Source organism: Bos mutus, chromosome 3, assembly GCF_027580195.1.
Source record: "Bos mutus isolate GX-2022 chromosome 3, NWIPB_WYAK_1.1, whole genome shotgun sequence".
NCBI classification, from domain to species: domain Eukaryota; kingdom Metazoa; phylum Chordata; class Mammalia; order Artiodactyla; family Bovidae; genus Bos; species Bos mutus.
Genome location: NC_091619.1, coordinates 100,100,075 through 100,125,208, shown reverse-complemented (window position 1 = coordinate 100,125,208; position 25,134 = coordinate 100,100,075). Strand labels below are relative to the sequence as shown.

The following is a 25,134-nucleotide window of genomic DNA, read 5'->3' as shown; positions in this document are numbered from 1 at the left end:
TGCTGCTTGTGGCTTTCTCTATTTGCCCTGAGTGTTGCCACAGCTTCTCTGGTTGCAGAGCATGGGACTCAGTAGTTGCCCCTCAGAACAACATATATATTTCCTGTAAAAATACAGTTCCTAGTTTTTCCTTTAAAATAGATCAAAAACATTTTCCCATGTCACTATATACAACTTTGGGCTTCCCGGGTGGTGCTAGTTGTAAAGAACTCTCCTGCCAATGCAAGAGAGGTAGGGTCGATCGCTGGGTGGGGAAGATCCCCTGGAGGAGAGTATGGCAACCCACTCCCCTATTCCTGCCTGGAGAACCCTAGGGACAGAGGAGGCTGGGAGGCTGCAGTCCATAGGGTTGCGAAAGAGTCAGACATGACTTAAGAGACTAAACAACCAGCACCACATATACAAATTTACCTATCCTTTAATAAAATCCACCTCACAATTTTCCATTATATAATGGATACACTTTAATTCACTTAAACTCTCCATTTAAACAATTTCAAAGTTTTGCTGAAAAAAATCATTTTTTTCTTTTGCGGGCAAGGATTGAGATTACTAATCTAGAGGCAAATGAAAAGTGGGAAATGGTGGATGAGAGGTTCCTACCATAATTCAGCTTTTGAGATTATACCAGAAAATGGCAGTGGCTTTTCCCACCATGCTTACATCCATCAGACGCTCTTGTCAATCTGGAAGTTGTGACACTTCTAGAAAACATGTACCTTCCCTCTCTATCTTAGCTTATACCAGTCCTTCTCTGGCATTTTATCTTTGCCTTTTGAAGTTCTATCTTTCCTTCACGATAGCAAACACCACACTGCTATGATTAGCCCTGGAAATTATAACTCTCCTTCAATTTCTGACAAAGAGCTGAGTCAGCTCTTTTTTCTTTCTTCCTTGTCTTTCACAAAGTACTTTTCTTCCAAAGGCAGGGCGATGCAAGGGTAAGAGCAAAGCCTTTGGATCCACCAACGTACTATCTCTGTGACATTGGTTACTAACCCACATTCTCAGTGCCTCAAGTGTCCTGACCTGTAAAATGGGGAGAAGGGTATTTGGGCGTGATGGGAATTAAAGCAGTTACCAGATGTAAAGCGCTTAGAACAGTGCTTGATGCACAGGAAGCACTGAGAATATGTTGGCACGCGTTTGATTTCTGATGGCGAGCAGTCTACTGGGGTAACTAGCCAGGAGAGACGCCCGTCGGACCGGGGTAACCCAGACGGAGGTGTGGCGGATGCGATGCGCCCGCGGCCGCGGCCGCCCTCGCGCCCGCGCCTGCATAGAGGCCGGGGCCAGGGGAGCGCGGTCACGTGATATAGTCAAGATGGCGTCGTCCGGCTGCTTGTGGCTTTTGGCTCTCGCTTTCCTGCTGGGTTCCTGCACTTCCCTGGCGCTGGGGCATCTCGACCCGCCGGCTCCCCTGCCGCTGGTGATCTGGCATGGGATGGGTGAGTGAAGGAGGGAGTGAGAAGAGAGTCAAAAAGGTTTCGCGACCCTTTCCCTCTCCGAGCCTGGGTTCGCGTCTGCAAAGTGCAAGTGTGGAGGGCGGGGACCATGGTCACACAGGACCGGACTGGCTCCACGTTTTAGGATTTAGGGGTTATCCTGCATTGGAAAGGGAGATGATGAGGAAGGAGCTGTCTTTTCGTAAGCGCTCACAGCAGGCTGTGCACTGCGGTAGGGTTTTACGCGGTGTCCTGGTTTAATCTCACGGCAGTGGCGTCAGGGTGCAGCATCCGACTCTCGCTCGGGAAGGCAGGGTTGTGCCTGCGCGACCGCGGTATCTCCATCCTTTTGTTCATTCATGCATTGAACAGAGATTTCTTAGGCACCTGTAATTCGTTTATACTTTTGACGCGTAGCCATTGACTACCTACTGGATCCTGAGGATACAGTAAACTAAACAGACTAAATTCTTTGCTCTTTTAGAACTTCCCAGTGGAAGAGACAAACGATAAATAAACATATGTCAAATTCCTCGTGCAATGGAGGAAAATAAAGCAGGGGAGGGGGCGGATAGAGAGTGCAAGTGAGGGCTTGCAGTTTCATAGAGCAAAGTCAGGATTTACTGAAAAAGTGATTATCTGAGCAAAGGCCTGAAGTCCATGAGAGAAGATGCCATGTGAGTATATGGTGGAAAGATCAGCAAATGCAAAGCCATGAGGCAGAAGTATATCTAGTATGTCTAGTGTGTTCAAGGAGCAACACTCAGGTCAGTGTAGCTGAAACGCAGTGAGTCAGAAGAAAATAGGGGTAGGAGGATGGCCTGCATATGTTGTTGGGGCTACTAAGGCTACTGTAGGAACTTTGGCTAGAAGAGATGGGACATTGTTGTGAGTTTTGAGCAGATGAGTGACATGATCTGATTTGCATTTTAAAAGCACTCTAGTTCCTATATTCCCTGATGCTGGGAATGATTGAAGGTGGGAGGAGAAGGGGACGACAGAGGATGAGATGGTTGGATGGCATCAGCAACTCAATGGACATGAGTTTGAACAAGCTCCGGGAGGTGGTGAAGGATAGGGAAGCCTGGCATGCTGCAGTCCATGGGGTCCAAAAGAGTCAGACACAACTGAGTGACAGAACAAAGACAAGTTGCTATATTGAGACTAGATTGTAGGAGGTCATGGACCTTTGCAGGGAAAAAAGTTAGAAAGCTTTTGCAATAATCTAAACAAGATGCTGGGAAAGATTGAAGGTGGGAGGAGAAGGGGACGACAGAGGATGAGATGGTTGAATGGCATCACCGACTCAATGGACATGAGTGAGTAAACTCTGGGAGTTGGTGATCGACAGGGACGCCTGGCGTGCTGCAGTCCATGGGGTCACAAAGAGTCAGACATGACTGAGCGACTGAACTGAACTGAAATGAGGTGACGGTGACTTGAAAAAGTATAGTAAAAGGGGAGATGTTGGAAAGTAGTCAACATTTGGAAACAGTTTGAAGATAGAACCAGTAGGATTTGCTAACAGATTATATATGGCGTGAGAAAGGAGTCAAGGATGATTCCATGGCCTGGACAACGAGAAGGATGAGGTTGTCATTTTACCAAAATGGGGGAGCCTGTAGGGTGAAAATCAAGGATGTGCTTTGGGACTTACTAAATTTGAGATGTTTGTTACATATTCAGGAGATGTAGAGGCATTTGGAGTTTGGAGTCTTGAGACAGATACAGGCTGGAGGATTAAGTTGGGAACCTTTGGCATATGGCTAGTATTTAAAGCCGTGAGACTGGACAAGATCACCTAGGGAGTGACGATATTCAGAAGAGGAAAGAGGTCTAAAGACCGAGCTCTGAGGCATTCCCAGCATCTGGAGGATGTAGAGATGGAATGCATGTGTGCTAAGTCGCTTCAGTCATGTCTGACTCTTTTGAGCCTGTGGACTGTAGCCCGCCAGGCTCCTCTGTCCATGGAATTCTCCAGGCAAGAATACTGGAGTGGGTTGCCATTTCCTTCTCCAGGGGATCTTCCCTACCCAGGGATCAAACCAGATTCTTTACCCTTAAGCCACCAGGGAAGCCCCCAGGGGGATGGAGAGGAACTAGCAAAGGAGACAGAGATAGAACAGCTAGGGAGAAGGTGGAGTCAGGAGAGTGCAATGTCTTGGAAACCACGTGAAAATGTTTCAAGAGGAAGGGATAGCAAACTGTGAAATGTTGGTGATAGGTCAACTAAGATGAGGGCTAAGAATTGGTTATTGGATTTAACAATGGGAAGATCAGTAATGACCTTGATTAAACCACTTTTAGGGGAGTGGTGAGAGTGAGAACCTTATTGGAATAGGTGAAAGAAAAATGTTCAGAGAGGAATTAGAGTCAGTAAGTAGAGATTGTTCTTTCAAGGGTCTGTGCCAGGGCCTCAGGCTACTGCAGTGGAGTTAAAAGAGAGCATGAGAGCTCTGTGTTCTCCCAGAGCACAGTCTATTTGGAAGCCACCTAAGTAACCCGTGATTATAGTTCAGTGTGAGAAATAGAACATGCTCGAGCTCTTTTCCTTCTTTAAAAACGAATTTTTAAGTTTAGCTCTCAGGTTGAAAATGGAAAGATTAAGTTCAAAATGGAAAATGATCTTAGCCCACTTATCCTACTCAGCAGTCAGTCACTTTGCTTCCTATTCTTAGTTCTTGGTTCCTTGAAACAGGAAGAAAAAAAAGTGCAGAATGTGAGTTCAGCGTCAGCACTTACCTGAGCTTTCTTTACTTGTCTTGCTCTAGTCCTGGCCCTAAAGAGAGAGAAGATTTCAAGGTGCCTTGGGGCCTGTGAGCCGCAGATGCTCTAGATGATAAGAGAACACGCACCTCTGCTTATTTTCAATTGTGAATTTGGGGTCCCTATGATACCGTGTTGGGCTTTTGAAGTTATTACTTGTTAACAACATGAGCGGAGCAAAAAATGTTGTTCTTTTTGTTGTCGTTGAGGTGAAATTCATGTAACATACGCTTAACCATGTTAAAGCATAAGTTCAGTGGCATTTAGTGTATTCATGTTGTGCAACCACCACTTCTCTCTAGTTTCAAAACTTTTTCATCACCGCAGAAAACATGTGTGCCCCGTTTTAAGGAATCACTCTTCACCCCGTCTTCCCATCACCCCAGGAAATGTTCAGTCTGCTTTCTGTTTCAGTGGATTTGCCTGTTCTGGATGTGTCATATAAAAGGAACTATACAGTATATAAGCTTTCATATCTGGCTTATTTCACTTAAAATAACATTTTTGAGGTTCATCCATGTTGTAGCATGTTTCAATACTTTGTTCCTTTTTATGGCAAAATAGTATTTGCTTGTATATATCTACCATAATTTGTTTATCCAGTCATCCATTGACGGACTTTTGAGTGTTTCCCACCTTTAGCTATTACAGATAATGCTGCTTTAAGTATTCTTGTACAGGGCTCTGTAGGGACATAGGTTTTCCCTTTTCTTGGTTATGTATTTAGAATTGAAATTAATGGGTCAAATGGTCATTGTGTATTTAACTTTTTGAGGAACCATCCAATTGTTTTCACAGTTTCCACCAGCAATGTGAAGGGTTCCTGTTTCTCCCTGTCTTTGCCAACACTTGTTATTTTCTATTTAAAAGTTTGGTTTTTTTTTTTTGCTTTGGATGATTTCTTTTTATTTTGCGTTTCATATATTATCCAGTTTCACATTCTCACAGGATCAGCAATTACAACAGCCACCTCGTCTCCCAAGTCTGAAAACGGCAAGACGGCCACGGCCGCGGCCAAAGGCGAAGCACTAATGTGCTCACGAAACAAAAAATTGCACAATTTTTCCTTCATTTTTCTTAAACTAATGGCTGACGCTAAGGCTCACTGCTGGAGAACGGAAACCCTTTTCTTCTTCATGCCTCAAACGAAAACGTTAAACTTATCTGACAAGGCGGACAAGGTCTCTTCATAATTAATTGCACACACACACGAAAAAAAAAGTTTTTTACATTTATTTTTTATTTTGGCTGCACTGGGTCTTCGTTGCTGTGTGAGGGCTTTCTCTGGTCACAGGGTATGGGTTTCTCGTTGCGGTGGCTCCTCTTGTGGTGCAGGGGCTCTGGGGTGAGTGGGCTCAGTAGTTGTGGCACACAGGCTTAGTTCCCTGTGGCATGTAGAGTCTTCTAGGACCACATCCCCTGCATTGGCAGGTGGATTCTTAACTACTGGACCACCAGGTAAGTCTGTTATTTTCCATTTTTAAATAAGTTAATTAAAAAAAATATTGAAGGCTTTAAAGGCATCTTAGTAGGTTTGCATTGGTACCTCATTGTGATTTTGATGTGCATTTCCTTAATGATCAGTGATGTTGAACATAATTTCATGTGCTTGTTGGCCATTTGTATATCTTCTTTGAAGAGATGTCTGTTCAAGTCCTTTTCCTATTTTAATTAGATTATCTTCTTGCTGACTCGTAGAGTTCTTTGTATATTTCAGATATTAAATGCTTATTAAGTATGTTTTGCAAATATTTTCTTCTCTGTGTTGACTTTGCATATTTTCATTAATGCTTTTGAAGTACAAAGTTTTAAGTTAAATAATGTTGTGTTACTCATAAGTTTCCATGATTGTCTTTGTTGTCTAGGAGACAGCTGTTGTAATCCCTTAAGTATGGGTGCTATTAAAAAAATGGTTGAGAAGAAAATACCTGGAATTCACGTCTTGTCTTTAGAGATTGGGAAGACTCTCAGAGAGGTGAGGCGCTTCACCGTTCAGTTCCTTTGAAGGTTTGCTGACTGATTTCGTAGAATGTAATATTAAAATGCATTACCTTGCATTTTTAGCAGAAGACCATACAATGATACTTAAGTTCTTGAGTGGCTTATGAGGGTACCAACCTAAACAAGTTTGCCTCTTAGAGAAGGTGCCAGTGCTTGTGTTCAGCCCCGTCCTTTGATTTCTCTTTTAGGATGTGGAGAACAGCTTCTTTTTGAATGTCAACTCCCAAGTAACAACAGTGTGTCAGATTCTTGCTAAGGATCCTAAATTGCAGCAAGGCTACAATGCTATGGGATTCTCCCAGGGAGGCCAGTTTCTGTAAGTCCCTTTCTGTTATATCATACCACTTATATATCGTATCACGTGAAACTGACTGTTTGCCCTTTAATGCAGGTAGATCTATCCGTTTAGTGTTTCTGGAATCTTCATCTACCTTGGATGGGAAACTCTTCTAAAATAGCCTCTTGAAAGAAGCTCTGTGGAACTTAATTTATTTTCTATGAAGGAATAAAGATTTGTGTTTGGCTGTATCAGAGGAAAATAAATCCTGAAACTTTGTGGCTTTGGGGAACCACAGATTAAGTAACTTAATCTGGGAAGTTTTTTTTTTTTAAACTTTTAATTTTGTATTGAGGTATAGTTGATTAGCAGATAATGTGAGTTTCCGGTGAACAGTGAAGGGACTCAGCCATACATATATATGTACCCATTCTCCCCCAGACTCCCCTGGGGAGTTGATTATTGATGATCTATTTCCATCTGACAGTGGAAACTGATAATCCCTTTTTTTTTCTCCAGGCGGGCAGTGGCTCAGAGATGCCCATCACCTCCCATGGTCAATCTCATCTCAATTGGGGGACAACATCAAGGTAACTTTGTCCTTTTTACCTAAAATATTCTAGCATCTCTATTTGTACAAGAAGTCAGCCATCCTCCCCCAAATCCTGTTTTGCTAAGCTATAACAAACTAGCCAGCAGTGATGACAAAACCGGATTCCAGACACCTGGAACACAGGGGAGTCATTACATTACTGCCTACTTTTCTCTAATATAATTGACATGATTTCCTGCAGTTGAGATGGTTGCAGCCGTGTAGCAGGCAGTGGTTGAGGAGTTTGGAAAGTCCAACAACCTTTCCTGTTTTGACGTGAGTGGTGTCATATTGAATTGGGACTTAGGCAGTGAATAGTGTCTAGACTTTTTTTGTCTGTAAAATTAACAGCAGAGATTAAATCTTTCAAAAAAAAAACACCCCAACAGGTTTGCTATTTAGATAGAATTAATAAACTTTTGGGGCAGATGTGTCTTGGGGTAGAACTTTATTTCTGTTCTGATGGATTTAGCTGTTAAGCTGGTTGAGTGTAGGAGCAGGATTCCCCTTATAATCAGTAAATTGAATTCATCCAATTAAGTGTTAATTGGGCAAGTAATTTGGTATCGTAGGGTCCCTCTCACAGAAAGAAGCTAAAATAAGACGCTGCCCATCTTACGGGAATTTTTCAGAGGAGGAAATAAAATAACAGGTAGGAAAATACTTTTTAAAAGTATATGTTTTATTCAGATGCAAATTGGTAGAAACAGCTTTATCATTCATTCATTGATTCCATGAATATTTATTGAAAACCTCAAAACAAGACCGATAAGGTTTCTGTCTTCATGAAACTTCCATCCTAGTAGGGGAGAGTAGACACGAAACAAGTAAGCAAACAAAATAAATACAGATAGCAGTAACTGTGGTAAAGAAAAAACACAATAATGGCAGAACAGTGGTTATATTTGTGAAAGGCCTGGCCGCTGGAGCCAGAATGCTCATGTTCATGTCTTGGCTCCGTCACTTACTGTCTAACCTCAAAGTATCTAACTTCTCCATTTAAAAGTTTCCTATCCGTAATATGCTCTAAATAATGATTTCTACTCCACAGGGTGATTGTAAGGATTAAATTAATTATTGCCAATATATGCTTAGAATTGGTATGTCTGGTACCCCGCAAAATGTTATTGATGAGGACGCAGGTATAACTGGGTTGGGGGAGGAACAGGGGTTGAGCACTGCTTGAGTTAGGGTTCTCAGATATGACTTCTCTAAGCCAAGACCCAAGAGATGAGAATGAGGCCCCCTGTTGAAGCAGTGAGAAGCACATCCTCTGGAGGGGAGTGGGTGCAAAGGGCCTGAGGCAGAAAGGAGAGGGAACACCGGAGGAGGAGGGAGCCGGTTAGAGTATTAATTCCAAAGACATTATTTCCTTAAGAAATGAATGAATGAAATCAGGATCTATTGCTGGTTTTTTTGTTTCTCTCAATGCCCTGCACATAGTAGGTATTCAGGACATGATTATTAAAGGCACGGGTATTTGTCTTCTGCTGCTGTAGGTGTTTTTGGACTCCCTCGGTGCCCAGGAGAAAGCTCACACATCTGTGACTTCATCAGAAAAACACTGAACGCTGGGGCTTACAACAAAGCTATACAGGAACGGTATGTACGGTTGGCCGAGAAGGATGCAGAACTGTCACCGCATGATGATATCACGAGGACTTGCATGCTAACCGTGATTCTAGGAGTAGTTGCTAGTGATATTTAAATGATATTCAAATGATTGTGAATATCTTTATACTATCTGCTTCATTTTATTGTAAATCTAAAGCTGCTCTAATAGTAATTTAAAGAAAGGGAGGACATTTTTCTATATAAGAAGAATGTAATTACAACAATACATTTTCATCTTAAAAAAAAAAACAAGCCTATAGAAATTACTCAAGCTAAGAAACTACTGTTAATATTTGAAGGACAGATTCTTTATATTGTCAGCAGCAAAGGGTTAACCTCTTACATCAGTGTCCTCAACTACATATGTTTGGGTATTTAAACATATTCAGAATTACTTTTGGAGTATGTTGTCCTTCAGTTGTTCCCAAACCTAAATTATATGTCAGACCCCCTGGGAAATTCATTAAAAATGAATTCCAGAGCTTCATCCCTAGAAATTTGGATTTAGTAGGTCTAGAATATTCTGGGTGATAGCTGAGATTTGGGATCAACTAGTATGGTTATGGGGCTTCCCAGGTGGCGCTAGTGGTAAAGAGCCTGCCTGCCAATGCAGGAGACGTAAGAGACTGGGTTTGATCCCTGGGTCAGGGAGATCCCCTGGAGGAGGGCATGGCAACCCACTCGAGTATTCTTGCCTGGAGAATCCCTTGGACAGAGGAGCCTGATGAGCTACAATCCATGGGGTCACAGAGGAATCAGACATGACTTAGTGACTAAACAACAACAAAGCAAAAGAATGGCAACAACGTGGCAAGAGTGCTGAGTCGTGTCCAACTCTTTGCGACCCCGTGGACTGTAGCCCACCACGCTCCTCTGTCCATGGGATTCTCCAGGCAAGAATACTGGAGTGGGTTGCCATTTCCTTCTCCAGGGGATGTTCCCGACCCAGGGGTCGAACCAGAGTCTTTGGCATTGCAGGCAGACACTATAACCTCTGAGCCACCAGGGAAGCTAAAAGAATAAACTGTGATAAACTCACAAGGGCAAAGAGAACAGAGAGGAGAGAAGAGATGATGAAAAAGATGTCAGTATGTTTTTTGAAAGAAAGCAGATGAATGAGTGATAACTGTTTTAGCAGAGCAGAAAATTCTGAAACCTTTATGTCTGTTGAAGGAAACACTGACAAGAAGGGACCAGTTCACTTTTTATAATCTCAGAAAGACTCAGGAATTTGACATCTAAGATACTTTGGTAGAGTAAGTGCATGAGACTCTTTGTTGAAAATCTGTAGAAACAGTGATCAGACTCCCCGAATCCCTTAAGTGTATGTCCAAGTGACTGCTCGTCCCCAACCCTGACAAGAGAAGCCAAATTTATTTTCTGGAGCAGTTTAACTCAAGAAGTACCAGACTTTGTGATAATAAACACAGGATGGTGATAAGATACCATAGTGAAAACCCACCTCCTCCTGTTTGATTCCCAGAATGATAGCAGCCAGGTTATTCCTCCTTGGCAGAAGTTTGATGGATCCCTCCCTGAAAAAACTGATTGGTCCCAGAGAGATCTGCAGGTTGATGTTTTGCAATCCTCCAACAAATCAGGACTCCTTTCGACTAGCACGTAGTGGAACCACCAGTAGATAGCTGTCTAAATTAAAAGACACTTACTCCTTGGAAGGAAAGTTATGACCAACCTAGACAGCATATTAAAATGCAGAGACTTTACTTTGTCAACAAAGATCCGTCTAGTCAAGGCTATGGTTTTTTCAGTGGTCATGTATGGACGTGAGAGTTGGACTGTGAAGAAAGCTGAGTGCCGAAGAATTGATGCTTTTCAACTGTGGTGTTGGAGAAGATTCTTGAGAGTCCCTTGGACTGCAAGGAGATCCAACCAGTCCATTCTAAAGATCAGTCCTGGGTGTTCATTGAAAGGACTCATGTTGAAGCTGAAACTCCAGTATTTTGGCCACCTCATGCGAAGAGCTGACTCATTTGAAAAGACCCGGATGCTGGGAGGGATTGGGGGCAGGAGGAGAAGGGGACAACAGAGGATGAGATGGTTGGATGGCATCACCAACTCAATGGACATGGGTTTGGGTAGACTCCAGGAGTTGGTGATGGACAGGGAGGCCTGGCATGCGTCAGTTCATGGGGTCGCAAAGAGTTGGACATGACTGAGCGACTGAACTGAACTGTGTGAAGAACTTCCAACTGTGTGAAGAACTTCCATTCAGCTCAGTGAAAGTGAAAGTGGCTCAGTTGTGTCTGACTCTTTGCAACCCCATGAACAATACAGTCCATGGAATTCTCCAGGCCAGAATATTGGAGTGGGGAGCCTTTCCTGTCTCCAGGGGATCTTCCCAACCCAGGGATTGAACCTAGGTCTCCCGCATTGCAGGCGGATTCTTAACCAGCTGAACCACAAGGGAAGCCCAAGAAATCTGGAGTGGGTAGTCTATCCCTTCTCCAGCCGATCTTCCCCACCCAGGAATTGAACCAGGGTCTCCTGCATTGCAGGCGGATTCTTTACCAACTGAGCTATCAGGGAAGCTCTTGTTTAAATATGAACAGTGAGCCAAGGACCGCCACCCACCCCTCCATCAGACATCTGAGGAAAGCTTCCAAAATAGAAGATAGATCAAAACAACAAAAAGTAAAAAGGGACTTGGAAGAAACAGATGGCAATTCAAGAAGCTGAAGGAAACCTTAAACAAAAAAAAAGCCTATGTTATTATCTTCAGAGAGAAAGAGATCATCCATGACTCTAGAAAAGAATTCAAATAAAACCAATCATTAAAGAGTAAGAGAGAGATCCTGGAAGTTCAAAATAAGATAGCCCAGGGACTTCCCTGATGGTCCAGTGGTTAAGACTCTGAGTTCCCAATGCAGGGGAGCCTGGGTTCGATCCCTGATCAGGGACCTAGACCCCCCTTAGTACCAGCTAAGGCTGTGGCAGAAACAAGATGCAGTGATGGACAGCAGTGGAGGAGGTGCCTAGTTTGGCCAGAATGGTCTTTGAAGAAAAGATATTTAAGCTAGGTCTCAAGGACAAGAAGGAAGGAGCATAGGAAATGCTAAGGAAAAAGGGATCAGGCAGCAGGAACAGAAGGCTCTGGTCTTTTGCCCCTTCGGTCTCTTGGTGGCCTGTGCCCAGGGCCAGCCTCAGGCATACTGACTAGTGTGCCGCTTGGTCACCTTTATTTTTTTTTCTCCCGCAGCCTGGTGCAAGCAGAATACTGGCACGACCCCATCAGGGAGGACATATACCGCAACCACAGCATCTTCCTGGCAGATATTAATCAAGAGAGAGTAAGCACCCAAGCCAGGCTACCATAATTGTGCATTCCCTTTCCTGTTAGGGACATTATAAACAGATGAGCAGTGACTGTCCAAATATCCCAGGCAGAACCCAGGAAACCGGAAGTTCTGTGTTGGGGGAGGCGGTGCTTATGAGGTTCAGTTCCTTCTGCTGCTGCTGCTGCTGCTGCTAAGTCGCTTTAGGGAGGCTGAAATTCATTTGGCTTTCTTCCTGTGGATTCTTCCTGTTGCCTAGTGTTGAAGCAGCGGGGTGAACTCAATAGGTGCTGGCTGGCAGGAAACTCAACTGCTGCCTTACTGAGGGAAGCCTTTCCAGTGGATCGCTTTGGGGTCGTATTTTTTCAGAAGAGTGATTTACTTACGAAGAGAGACTGCACAGGGCACTGAGCGCGTCCCAGAGATGAACATGGGTTGGGAGATTCTGGCTCAGTTTTTATTGGCATATCTGGAGGTTTAAAACAAACAAACAAAAACAGAATTTGAAGAGGGGGGCGACGGTAACAGAATAGTATGGCAGAACCACTCAGAGTTCGCAGTTTCTTATTTTGCCTTGGCTTTCTCTGGCTAGAAGCCTTTAACCTATGTGATGGAGACCTGTGGAGTGCAGTGAGAGATTCATGGTGGCCATCTGTCCGCCATGGTTGCTGGGAGCAGTCAATCAGATGGCATGTTAAGAAAAAGGCTGTACCTGGTGTGTTCTGGGCAGGAAGCGAGAAAAGCAGCCCATTACCATGGAGAAGAAACCCAGGGTCACGCAGACCAGAGCACTGCAAGCTTTTAATTCCCTGGCTAGAATCTGATGGTAATGTCCCCACGGTTCTTACTATTGCCTTTTCCTCCAGGGTGTCAATGAGTCCTACAAGAAAAACCTGATGGCCCTCAAGAAGTTTGTGATGGTGAAATTCCTCAATGATACCATTGTGGATCCTGTGGATTCTGAGGTGAGACGCTTCTTAGGCCACAACATGCCAGGAGACTGGCAGAGAAATGGCATTAAAACATAGCTGCCTGAGGACTTCTCTGGTGGTTCAGGGGTTAAAACTCTGTTCTCCCAATGCAGGGGATGCAGCTTCAGTCCCTGGTCAGGGAACTAAGATCCCACATGCTGCAACCAAGACCCAATGTAGCCAAATAAATAAATCAATTTTAAAAAAACAAAAAAAAACCCCACAGCTGCCTACTCGGAAGAATTGTCAGTCCCTTCCACCCACATTTGTGTAGAGCAGGGGTTCTGAGGTCTATAAATGGGACACTCAGGGTTGTAACCCCCCACAACCCAAAACTGTTTGCAAACTTATATACAGTTGACCCTTGAACAACATAGGGGTTAGGGACGCTGGTGCTTTGCACAGTCAGAAATCTACATATAACTTATAGTTGTCCCTCAGCATCCACAGTACTGAACAAAATCCACAAAAAAGTGGACCCGAGCAGTTCACACCCATGTTGTTCAAGGGTAAGCTGAAGTTGCATTCTCTGAGGAAGGGTCTGGAAATTTTTTATCAGATTTTCAGAAATCTGTGATCCAGAAAAGGTTCAGCAGCACCAGTCCAAAATCTGTAACTCCCTGAGGTTCACATTCACGTTCAGCCTTGACTTGGCTTTGATTTCTTTCCAACCTAATCTTACTTCATGATCCCTTCATCCCCTCTCAGACCAAGTCATATTGCGCTACTGGAAATGCCCTGCTCCCGGCCCAGGTTTCTTGTGTTCCTTTGTTCATGCTTTAGTCTCTAAAATGCCCTTCCCTGGGCTTCTCCACCTGACAGGCTCCTGTTCAGCTCAGATGTCATTTCCTCCATCCAGAAAGCCACCCCTCTTCTAGGCAGAATTTACTCCCTCTTAAGAATTATCAGTCTCTATCATATCAGTGTTCATCACACTGTGTCAGAGCACACCACAGCCTATGGGCTGAATCCACCCTGCACCTGCTTTTGTATGGCCCACAAAGGAAAATGGTTTTTGTTTTTAAATGGTAGAAAAAAGTAAAAAACTTTGATAATGTGAAAATTACATGAGTTACAAATTTCAGTGTCTATAATAGTTTCATTAGAATGCAGCCATATTGAGACTTCCCTGGCAGTCCACTGGTTAAGACTCCAAGCTTCCACTGCAGGGGATGTGGGTTTGATGCCTGGCCAGGATCCCACATGCCATGCTGGGATGCAGCTGGGAGCTGGTGGGCAGAGACAGAGGAAAAAAAGAATGCAGCCATATTCATTTAAAAAATACTGTCTCGTGGCTTTTGTATTACAATGGCAGTATTTAGTAGTTGCAACCACGTGGCCCCTTAAAGCCTGAATTATTTTGTGTTTATTATGGAAAAGTTTGCTGACTTCCATGCTAAACAATTAGTTGTGTCTGTGCATTGGACCAGAGCTGCTTAAAAGTAGGGACTGTATACATAAATTCGTCTTGGAATGTTTATACCGCACAAGGATTTTCAGAGTAGGTGCTCAGTAACTGTAGGAAGCAGCAATTCTAGGGAACTGGAAAGCTCTTCGGAATGATTAACTCACACCTCAGGATCCACCCTTAAGAAGAAATGACTCAAGACATGCTTTGTTGCCCCTCCTTGCTGCAGTCTTAGGGAGTTGTTCGTCAGTAGTCTTAGCTACTAGCCAGTCTTGAAGTAGTTGGCGATGTGCGGGTGTATCTGATCTGACCTCCTTTCTTCCTCCTCTCCTGTAGTGGTTTGGATTTTACAGAAGTGGCCAAGCCAAGGAGACCATTCCCTTACAGGAGAGCACCCTATACACACAGGTAACTGGGGAGGGGAGGTGCCGTCCTTGTCAGCTCAGTTCTGGGAGCTGCTAGGTGCTTTGGTGACATACCTGGTCCTGTACACTCCAGCACAGCAGGTGCTGTGGGCAAGACTCGTTAGGCTGCTGATTCTGGCACCAGCTTATCAGGCACTGGTTTACTGAAGTCTCCATCCTGAAGGTTAAAGGACCTGTTCCTCGTGTTTTCAGGCCTGGGCAAGGAACATATCTCTAACTCCTTCTGATAACAGGGTTAGAACTGGCTTCCTTTGCTGAGGCACAGTCCATCACAAATCCAAAGAGCCCCCACATGAGAAAATATGGAGGGCTGTTACTTCAAAACACTAATATCAATAGATGCTGTTAAACCAGGCACTGACAGGGGAAAGCTCCTCCTGCAGGAGACTGGGAGGAACAGAGCTATGAATTTTGCTCAGGGTAGGCTTTTTTCTCAAGCAGCTTTTCACCACTCCCAGTTCTGGAGTCTCCCACATTCTCAGGCTTTTATCTTGGAGATACTTTTCCTAAAGTGCAGAAATGATACATCTGAACCACTTGCCTTCTATTCAGATCCCAAGTAATTTCAGAGGCCAATTGTCATCTCTTGGCTTTTCTCCTGCCTCTGGTGCTCTGCTGCGGGTGAGGTAAAAGGAAGCTAGGGTCTGTTAAGAGTTTTGCAAGCTACAATTAAGAACTTGTCATGAAACTCAAATTGGTGGTTTGATGCTTTTGAACTGTGGTGTTGGAGAAGACTCATGAGAGTCCCTTGGACAGCAAGGAGATCCAACCAGTCCATACTAAAGATCAGTCCTGAGTGTTCATTGGAAGGACTGATGTTGAAGCTGAAACTGCAGTACTTTGGCCACCTGATGCAAAGAGCTGACTCATTTGAAAAGACCCAGATGTTGGCAAAGATTGAGGGCAGGAGAAGGGGACAGAGGATGAGGTGGCTGGATGGCATCACTGACTCAATGGACATGAGTTTGGGTAAACTCTGGGAGTTGGTGAATAGGGACGCCTGGCATGCTGCAGTCCACGGGGTCTCAGTTGGACACGACTGAGAGAGTGAACAGCAGGAGCAGCATTCTGGCACCATCCTAACTGCTCATCTTCCCAGCCACACTTGTTCAACAACCCAGCTGTCATGACTTATCCAGCTGCCGAATGTTGAAGTGTCTGAGTTTTGTTATCTAAGAGTTGGGTATGTTTTAAGTTCTCTAGCTAATGTTCTCCCATCTTTGGCTCAGTCCCAGTTGACATTTTGAGGCGGTTTTGTCCATGGCTTGCCCACTTGTAGGTGGTCCTCTGGAAGCTTTGGGAGACTTTCCAGAAAGCAGAGTATAAAAGTCTGTATAGAACAACCTCAATGGCACGTAACTTTTTTCCCAATTGCTTGACTCCATAAAAATCAGAAGACAATAATGGACCACCGCCCATCCCCATGGTGTCCTGAGAGAAGACCGATCAGCTTAGATACACAGTGGACCAAAACCCTACCACCCAAGGCTTCAAGCAAGGAGAGGAACAGCCATCAAAAACACGTTTTTAATATTCAGGGGAAAAAATGGGAGGGAAGTATCCTTATTTGCATTTCATTTACCTAAATTTTAATACTCAAGAGAAAATACTGCATTTTTGAGAATATCTCGTTAACATTATTTATGATTTTACTGTGAAATCATTAAGCTTCTTAATTATGGCCTTATCCTCTACAGGACCGCCTGGGGCTAAAGGCAATGGACAAGGCCGGACAGCTGGTGTTCCTGGCTCTTGAAGGTGACCATCTTCAACTGTCTGAAGAATGGTTTTACGCCCACATCATACCCTTCCTTGAGTGAAACCCTTGTAGTCTGAACCAGAGCTCAGGGAACCCCTCCCACTCCCAAACCAGTTCCCTCTATGCCCAAGCCTGAGCTCAGATCCAGCTAGCAACTAATCCTTTTCTCTAGTCATCATCAAACATGCCCCGCTTGGAAAGATCCAAGATACAAATCTTATCCTTTGCCTCATCCTATCAGCAGATGGTGCTGAATGCCAGTTTAATTAGCTAATAGCCGTGGAGCTTGTTTTACAGCCTTTGATATGGTCAGACTCTTTTAGGAATCAGGAGTTTGCTGCAGGTCAGTGCCAGAGCTTTGCCCAGGCCTGGATGAGACTGAACAAACTGAACCAATGAAATAGTCTAAGATGAGTGACTTTCTCAGGAAAATCTAGCCACATCTCAAGCCAAGGGGCCAGTACTCAGGCCTGAGGTATTCACAAAAAATGCTTTAACTGTTCTGGTGATTTGACCAGTGCTCAGAAAAGTATCGCTTGGCTAATGCATCCATGTAATTTCTTTATGGCTGTCCTCCTCTGAGTATGTTGCTTTCTGTGTGTCTTGGGTATTATTTTACAAATTCCGGCAGCCCATGATCTTGCCTTGGTAGCACGGTCTCCTTAGGTAGTGATGAATTAGTTGCTCTGTCACAAAAGGAGGGAAGTAGCACCCAACTGGATTGCTTAAGGCAGGAAGTATACATATTGCTTAACTTAGATGGGGACGATAGGGAGGTTTAAAGAAAAATGTAAAAATTTAAAAAGGAGGAGGTAGCTGGTTCTTTCCATTCCACCCTTGATAAACCTGTCCCTTCTGAATATGACTGGTGGTCTGGATTCCAGAGTTACTCTATTGCTGGCGTTAGCAAAGAATGGGAGGGGGAAAAATATGAACAGATCAGGCTTTCTAACTTCCATCTCAAAAATGTGTATTACCAGCACACTCCAAACTGCTTCTGATGTGTTCTGTGAAAAAAAAAAAAAGATTGCTCAAGAAAGCTTAGGGAACATTCCATATCCCTTTTCTCTTGGAGATCAACCCACCTTAGACTATTAAGGACTCTTTTGAGAATTTCTGCTAAAGACAACATCTTAGCCCCTGACTCCCTTACCCCATGAAATCCTAGCACCACTTCTGGAAGACTGTTCTGCAGAATGCCCCATCTGTGGAAATGATTAGCTGCATTTGGGGGAAGCACTTTCTTAAGTGCTACAAAGTTTACCTTCTGGTTTTCCTTCACCTCTTTCAAGACTTTTCAACTGAAACAAGGGGATGAAAGGCAAGAAGTGGGGACGGGTGAAAACAATTTTATGAAGTCGTCTAAAATAAAGAGTAGTTTCTTATCCTTGGTGTCATTTTTCTTTTCAAAGTTCTTACATCTCTGTTCAGCAAATATCATACATAAATACTAAGCGAGTTTGGTATTAATTTTATTCTATTTTCTGTATAACTTTAAGTACATAAAGGTTTATTTCCACAGGCCTCAGGAAATGGGTAGAAATCACAGGACAATCTCTCTTTCCACCAAAAAAAAGTTGCATATTTTGGTAAAGTGTCTGTCCTAGAGGAAAAACTGAAAGTTGCATTAGCAAGGCTGTGCAAGGTTTTTACACAAGACCTAAAACAGCCTGCAGTGGAGATTTCTGGTCCTTTGTTCAGGTGCCCAGACAGAAGCCACAAGTTGTGAGCGTGACAGGGCCATGGAAGCAGTGAAGACGGATGATGGGCACCTAGAATGGAAGGAGAAAGGGAGCCAGATTGCTGGGAATGGTGCAGTTTTCCTTTTTTTTCACTCTTTTAAAGTCATCTCTGTAGGAAGGTGCTGGGCAGGGGCCCAAGAGAGAAAGGGTCCGAGACTCCCTTAGCTGGCCTGGGGGCAGGGCACCACCACAGCAGCCTCCACAGGACAACCTACGGCCAGGTTTGGCCAGGTGCGGGATGGAATGCAGAAGAAAAGGAATGCTCGTAGGAAATCATTTTCCTAGGAATGCTAGATGGCCAAGCTTCAGCCTTTGGTCCCATGCAACCCTTGCCGCACTTGTCAATAGTGATAATTAGTTTAAGTTAGAAGAACTAACTAGGATCAGCTTCTGTTACCTTCACACTTGTTGTTAGAAAAAGGTTAACTTGTGTGAACATTCTGACCTGTTAATTCCTGGGACTGCTATAGTCTTCCCAAAAGACTATTTGTTGGTCAAATAACCCCAAAGGCTGAAAGCTAAAACACACCTGTCCTGGTCTGCAGTTGCTTAAAAATGGACTGGCGGTGTGGTTGAGCTGATATGAAAGAGCTGCACCTTCCTGCGGAAGATCAACTGACCTGCTATCCCACCCCAAATCTCAGCCTGAGGTATATTTCAGTGAAGGCAGGTAGCTGTGCTTCTCAAAGCAGAGAAGCAGTTTAAGAGCAGAAAGGTAGAGGAAATCTAAAAAAGAACCGTCTTGATACAGATTTATCCCATGGTGTGAGGGAGAGGACAAGGAACCCAGTGGCACTTCGCTTATCCAGCAATTTCTGTCACTGTGGTGACCAACTTCTGCCCATTCCATAGGGTCTTAAACTGCTCAGGGACTGGGAACTCATTCTGCAAATAGAGAAACAACAAGTTTAAACCTGAGCTAGGCAACATGGGGCTAATTAAATCTTAACACTTTTCTCCCAATGCCTGTTTGCACTAAACTGTGAGAGCAAGTAGGATGTAATGAGGGAAACGGAATCCTCTTGTGAAAGCCTGGCTATGGGGGCTATGGAACTGGCAGCACCACATCTTAGAGACCACCTGCCCCACCACTGACACAGTGACGAAGCAGTGCAGTGCAGGAATGAGGACAGAGCCTCCAAAGCTAGACAGATGGAGGTGGCAGTCTATTTCCTACTGACCAGTGACCCTGGACAGCTGTTACGCCTGTGAGGTACAGATGGGAATGTGAATGGCTCAGCAGAGTGCTGTGACTCAACCCCAGTCCTTTCTGCTACCCTGAGCATCTGCTCAGCCTAAGAAAGCCAGAAACCACTCTCCTTAGGGGGTCTACTCTGTGGGACCACCTCAGGCTTCCATGTGCTTGAGGTGTGCACAGCTGGGTTGGACCTCACTTGGTGCAGAATGTCCATCAACTAGCTTTCTCCAACACTAGCCTTCAGGCCCTTCTGTTTTCACATCATACTACTAAAGGGATCAAGAAACTTACGAAGTCACCGCCTTCTGTAGGAATGAGGACATTCATCTCAGAAGATTTGGCACTGACTATCTCACAATCCAGGGAGTTCTTGCTCAGGTAAACGTGGCAGCCATCTGTTTTGTTGATGGAAATGGTTGGCACTTTACCCATTACCTGCAGAGGAAACCAAGAGCACTGAGTTCTGGCCTCTGGAAGAACAACAGTTAACTGTGGGAAAAGCTTTCCCTGTTTCACAGGAGCACATGAACAACTCACAGGTGTACAACAGATACTGGATACTAGGGGTGGGTGGGGATGGTGCTGGAAACAGCTCACGCTAAGGGCCAACTCTTTTCCTGCCACATACGGAGCAGCTCAGCTTACAGACCCCACAGAGTCAGATTTCTACCAGGGCAACATCTGTGGGTCGGCTGTGTCTCTTTCAATTAATCCCCGAGACCAAAGGAAGGAGCCAAGGTATTGAGTTACCTGAACTTTGACATCCTTACTATTGATTATCTCCACAATGCCCACCACGTCATCAAACACCAGACCAAGTTTCTTACAGTTATCTAGGAGAAGAAAGGGAGCAGGTTAACAGTATAAATTTAAAGGAAAACACTCTATTAAGAATCTCTAGAAATAGGGGAGGTAGGGTGCCAGCCCTCTTAAGCTCTAGGACAGAGCCTGCCTGGGCCAAGAAGAACTCACCTACAGTAATGGAGTTAATTTTGCCCTTGATCTGCAATGTTGAGTTCACACACTTGAATATGTAAGCCACCTGTTTCAGCTCTGTATCCTCTATCATCAGGTTGGAAACATTCTCCTGATTTTCCTGTTAAAGAGATCCCTTTTTAGGAACCTCATCACTAAGCACACCCCCAAAACCAGACTATGCCAAACTTTCTTTCTTGTAATCAAAAGCCTGCACTCGTTTGGCTGCGCCCTGTTTAGTCTCTGTGCCCCCACTTGTTCCCCCACTCTGGGCATTTTTAACTCACCACTCTCCACTTCTTGCCCTCCAGTTCAAGTAGGGCTGGCTCCTTCTTTGCGACTGGTTTGGGGGGATCTGGTTTAGATGCAGAGAAGGGTTTGGGGCCACTTCGTATCAGACCACTCTGAGCCTTCAAGGCAGGGTTCTTGTGAGTCTTCATGTCATCAGATACGTGTTTCAGGGCTGTAAGAACAACAGCTGCTTTGTTCCTGTCCTTCATACCAGGGCTTTGAGCTGAGGCAATAATCAACTTCTGCTATCAGAAGTTACACTGATCCTTAACCAAAAATTCAAAGCCAAAACCCAGAGCCTCTGAGATGTTCTCTCTCACACCTTTGGAGAAGCACTTGTATAATTCTCTTCTACCTCAAGGTTAAATTATAAAATTCCACTAAAAAATAAATAAAATGCAGAATGTGTATATATGGGGGGATGGGGATAAAAACACAAGAAAAAGATCTAGAACGACACTAAGTATATACTCACAAAATACGTACACAGTTTTTAAATCAACAGAGGAAGAAAAAGTACTATGTGATAATAAAGAAAATTTGGTAAAAGGAAAAATAACCTCATTCACAGCTAACTTACCACCCACCCCCAATCAGTGCTGGCACTTGAAACTTCCCTTCCAATGATTTTTCTATTCATAGTTGTTTTTTATTTAGATGTAAGCATACACACTTAGACCAAAAAAAACTTGGTTTAACCAATTAACACAGTACAATTTTTCTCAAGTTAGCCTATAGTTTCTAAAAATATATTTTTTTAAGGGAAAAAAAATTCCACAATCACCCTCAATAGGCTGACACGTGCCTTGCTTATGAACAGAGCCCAATCTACATAAGCAACACTAGCTTTTTAGTATCACCACTCCGTGTGGTTAGTTTTTTTCTTTAAACACTGCATGGTTCATGGCAGAAAAAAGACTTAACGGTTGCATAATATTCCATCAAAAGGAACATACCACAGTTAACCATTTCTCTTAAAGTTGGATATACAGATTGTTATACCATTCTTAGCCACTATAAATAATAATGTCTAAAACTTGTCCTTTGAATATTTTTATAGGTAGATTCTTAGGAGAGTGTTGTATAATTTAGACTTCAACCTACTGTATATGAGCCTTTTCTATGCCAACATTAGGTCATTCTTATGCAAGTTTTCCGTTATGACTAATATACATCCTCAGAAGAAGTTAACCACCCTCTTCCATGATGACTTCCCAAAGAGACCATGTGGTAACATGGAAAAAGCTCTAGGGAGAACCACTGGCACCATGCCTTGGCACAATACAGAAGGTACTCTGTACATGCCCCTTAAATCACTTCCAATGGGAAGAGCGATTCCCACAACTATAATGACCCATTTTCAATTTCCATTTAAGCCAGCTCTGCTGTCCCTTTAGGCAACCTGAAAGAATGTAACAACCCAAAAGAACCTCCCATAAACAAACCATGATTCTGGTTTACAGACTACCAGGTTGCTAGCCGGTAAGTTCTTGCCAAAACAAGTTGTTTACTGACTCCTCTTGCCAAAGCATTCACTTACCATGTGTGATGCTCTCCCCCTGATTAATCTGCGCAAACAGTGCTGAGCGTGAAGCAGAGTCATCTGAGCCTGAACTGGTGGGGACTGGGGGGGGAGGTGGGCCTGGCGGGGGAGGAGGAGGACCAGATCCAGCAGAGGGTCCAGATGGCAAGCCACTCAGTTCTTTTGCCACAGGCCCCTGGAACAGTAAGTGCAGGGAACACAGTCAACTTTTCTCCCCTCGGTACCAGCCCCAACAGGGCCTTACATGTGTCCAAGATACATGGGATTTTTACTGTAGTCCTTGATGCAATGATTAATGCTCCCAACCCACACCCAACTCAGCTCCATTTTTCCAGCTCTAAACCTAGAGTTCTAAAAATCTTAGTGTATCAGCAATACCTCAGACTTACAAAATCCAAGTTTGATTTCACCATCTCCTGCCTGCTCCCCTTCCTGTACAATCACCCCATTTCTATTCTAGCGAAAGGTATTACCATCCAAGCTTGACTGTTCAATCATCTTCTCATTAACTCATTCTATTATCTTGGTTGTATCTCCCTAAGTTTGTCTGTATCAGCCTCTTGCACCATGAGTACTTCAATAGTACTTACATAGTACTCACATAGTACTTACATTAGTCCTTGCCCCTAATCTATATACTAAGACTCTTTTAAAGACAAATCTGATCATTACCACTATTTTGCTCAAACACCTATTATAGTTTCTTATCATCAATTAAAAAAAAAAGTATTTATTTGGCTGTGCCAGGTCCTTGTTGTGGCACGTTGGGATCTAGTTCCCTAACCAGGGATTGAACCCAGGTCCCCTGCATTAGGAGTGCAGAGTCTTAGCCACTGGACCACCAAGGAAGTCCCCTTATCACTTGTTACAAAGTCTAAATGTCTCAACTACTTCCTTTTCATCCCTTCCTCCTAAAAATTTGACTCTCTCTTCTTACTGAAGGCAGATGACATTTATTCTGCATTTACTTTAAGCTTTGCTGTTACCCATCTCGCCCACTTCCATCCTATACCTGAAAAGTCTCAGATGAGAATATGACTCCTTAAAGTACAGTCTCTCCCAGGTGAGAATCACACTTTCTCATACTCTGTAGTGTGTACCTTTATAATACCACTTGGCCTGGTGATTGGTACTGGGGTTTCGTATCTGTTTTTAAGCTTCCTGAGGGTTGGGATGATGCTATTTATTCATCTATCTCCCCTCCAGCCCAAGCATGTCCCTGACCCATGTTTACCGACACTGAATAGAACTGAGTATTCTTTCCCTTACCCTCGCTTTCTTTACTCTTCTACCCCTTTTCCTCCTCTCCTATTTCCTGGAGGAATGACAGTAGGGGACAAGAACTCACTGTTCTGCTCCAGGCCAGTCCGGTGGTATGGAACTCCTTAATGTAAGCCTGCAGCTCTGTCCATATACTCAAGTAAGCTTTGACCCAGTCCACGTGCTTTTTATCCCTGGGAGAATTAAAGAACAACTCACTGCAGGCAATCAGGGTACATTACAACAATGATTCCAGATCCTTCCTATCTATGAGCTCACATTTTCCTGCCTGTGATGCTCCTTAGGCTCTGCTCAATGGCAGCTTTTCTATCATAACTGAGCTTCTCTTTTCTTTTTTAAACCTATTTTCTTACCCTAATTAGACCAAAGTCCATACTGACAGGGACTCTATATCTCTACCTCTTATAGCAATATGCCTTAAACTTTTTAAAGTAACAAACTGTTTTTCAAAGCATAATAAGACCTTAGGCATAATCTTATATAAAAAACTGAAAAGAGCAAATATTCTGTGCCTGAAGCCATGGTCAGGAGGGCGCTCAAGCATCACTATGGATCTTTAGGACTCCAAGAAACTCAACTGCCTTGTAACACAATGCCTTAGGTCAAAAATATGCCTTCCTCCAAAAAATTAAAAATAAAACACTTCCCTTTAGGAGGAAAGATGATGCTGTGAAAGTGCTGCACTCAATATGTCAGCAAATTTGGAAAACTCAGCAGTGGCCACAGGACTGGAAAAAATCAGTTTTCATTCCAATCCCAAAGAAAGGCAACGCCAAAGAATGCTCCGACTACCGCACAATTACACTCATCTCACACACTAATAAAGTAATGCTCAAAATTCTCCAAGCCAGGCTTCAGCAACATGTGAATAGTGAACTTCCAGATGTTCAAGCTGGTTTTAGAAAAGGCAGAGGAACCAGAGATCAAATTGCCAACATCCGCTGGATCATCCAAAAAGCAAGACAGTTCCAGAAAAACATCTATTTCTGCTTTATTGACTATGCCAAAGCCTTTGACTGTGTGGATCACAATAAACTGTGGAAAATTCTGAAAGAGATGGGAATACCAGACCACCTGACCTGCCTCTTGAGAAACCTATATGCAAGTCAGGAAGCAACAGTTAGAACTGGGCATGGAACAGACTGGTTCCAAACAGGAAAAGGAGTATGTCAATCAAGACTGTATACTGTCACCCTGCTCATTTAACTTATATGCAGAGTACATCATGAGAAACGCTGGACTAGAAGAAACACAAGCTGGAATCAAGATTGCCGGGAGAAATATCAATAACCTCAGATATGCAGATGACACCACCCTTATGGCAGAAAGTGAAGAGGAACTAAAAAGCCTCTTGATCAAAGTGAAAGAGGAGAGTGAAAAAGTTGGCTTAAAGCTCAACATTCAGAAAACTAAGATCATGGCATCTGGTCCCATCAGTTCATGGCAAATAGATGAGGAAACAGTGGAAACAGTGTCAGACTTTATTTTTCTGGGCTCCAAAATCACTGCAGATGGTGACTGCAGCCATGAAATTAAAAGACGCTTACTCCTTA

The 25,134-nt window shown here is 43.7% G+C and overlaps 2 protein-coding genes and 2 non-coding genes across 9 annotated transcripts in view; 1 reads left to right on the top strand and 3 right to left on the bottom strand.

Annotated features, from left to right (window-relative positions):
- Positions 1 to 1,290: 1,290 nt before the first annotated feature.
- Positions 1,291 to 17,936, top strand: PPT1 (palmitoyl-protein thioesterase 1). Its single transcript, XM_070368201.1, has 9 exons — positions 1,291 to 1,448; positions 6,077 to 6,186; positions 6,401 to 6,528; positions 7,009 to 7,079; positions 8,581 to 8,683; positions 11,913 to 12,003; positions 12,855 to 12,953; positions 14,704 to 14,775; positions 16,490 to 17,936. Exons 1-9 carry the CDS (start codon positions 1,325 to 1,327, stop codon positions 16,610 to 16,612), a joined length of 921 nt encoding a protein of 306 aa, XP_070224302.1. The 5' UTR covers positions 1,291 to 1,324; the 3' UTR covers positions 16,613 to 17,936.
- Positions 16,162 to 16,308, bottom strand: LOC138987355 (small nucleolar RNA SNORA79). The gene has a single exon (XR_011463839.1). It is a non-coding gene; the product is annotated as a small nucleolar RNA SNORA79 (small nucleolar RNA).
- A 71-nt stretch (positions 17,937 to 18,007) lies between the features above and the next one.
- Positions 18,008 to 25,134, bottom strand: part of CAP1 (cyclase associated actin cytoskeleton regulatory protein 1) — a 28,756-nt gene continuing 21,629 nt past the window's right edge. For all 6 annotated transcript variants that reach the window (XM_070368195.1, XM_070368199.1, XM_005904873.3 and 3 more), the window contains exons 7-13: positions 23,649 to 23,754; positions 22,298 to 22,475; positions 20,754 to 20,929; positions 20,464 to 20,587; positions 20,242 to 20,324; positions 19,783 to 19,926; positions 18,008 to 19,178 (exon numbers count right to left, since the gene is read on the bottom strand). In XM_070368195.1, the coding sequence (XP_070224296.1) occupies positions 19,095 to 19,178; positions 19,783 to 19,926; positions 20,242 to 20,324; positions 20,464 to 20,587; positions 20,754 to 20,929; positions 22,298 to 22,475; positions 23,649 to 23,754 (895 nt within the window). In that variant the 3' untranslated portion in view covers positions 18,008 to 19,094. The remainder of the gene's footprint in view (positions 19,179 to 19,782; positions 19,927 to 20,241; positions 20,325 to 20,463; positions 20,588 to 20,753; positions 20,930 to 22,297; positions 22,476 to 23,648; positions 23,755 to 25,134) is intronic.
- Positions 23,076 to 23,148, bottom strand: TRNAR-CCU (transfer RNA arginine (anticodon CCU)). The gene has a single exon. It is a non-coding gene; the product is annotated as a tRNA-Arg (tRNA).

Bases quoted from the DNA above. Each gene is read 5' to 3' on its own strand.
- PPT1 (XM_070368201.1), top strand. From the start codon at position 1,325: ATGGCGTCGTCCGGCTGCTTGTGGCTTTTGGCTCTCGCTTTCCTGCTG. The intron at 7,080-8,580 runs GTAACTTTGTCC...CTGCTGCTGTAG, and splicing joins AATTGGGGGACAACATCAAG to GTGTTTTTGGACTCCCTCGG. The intron at 12,004-12,854 runs GTAAGCACCCAA...CTTTTCCTCCAG, and splicing joins CAGATATTAATCAAGAGAGA to GGTGTCAATGAGTCCTACAA.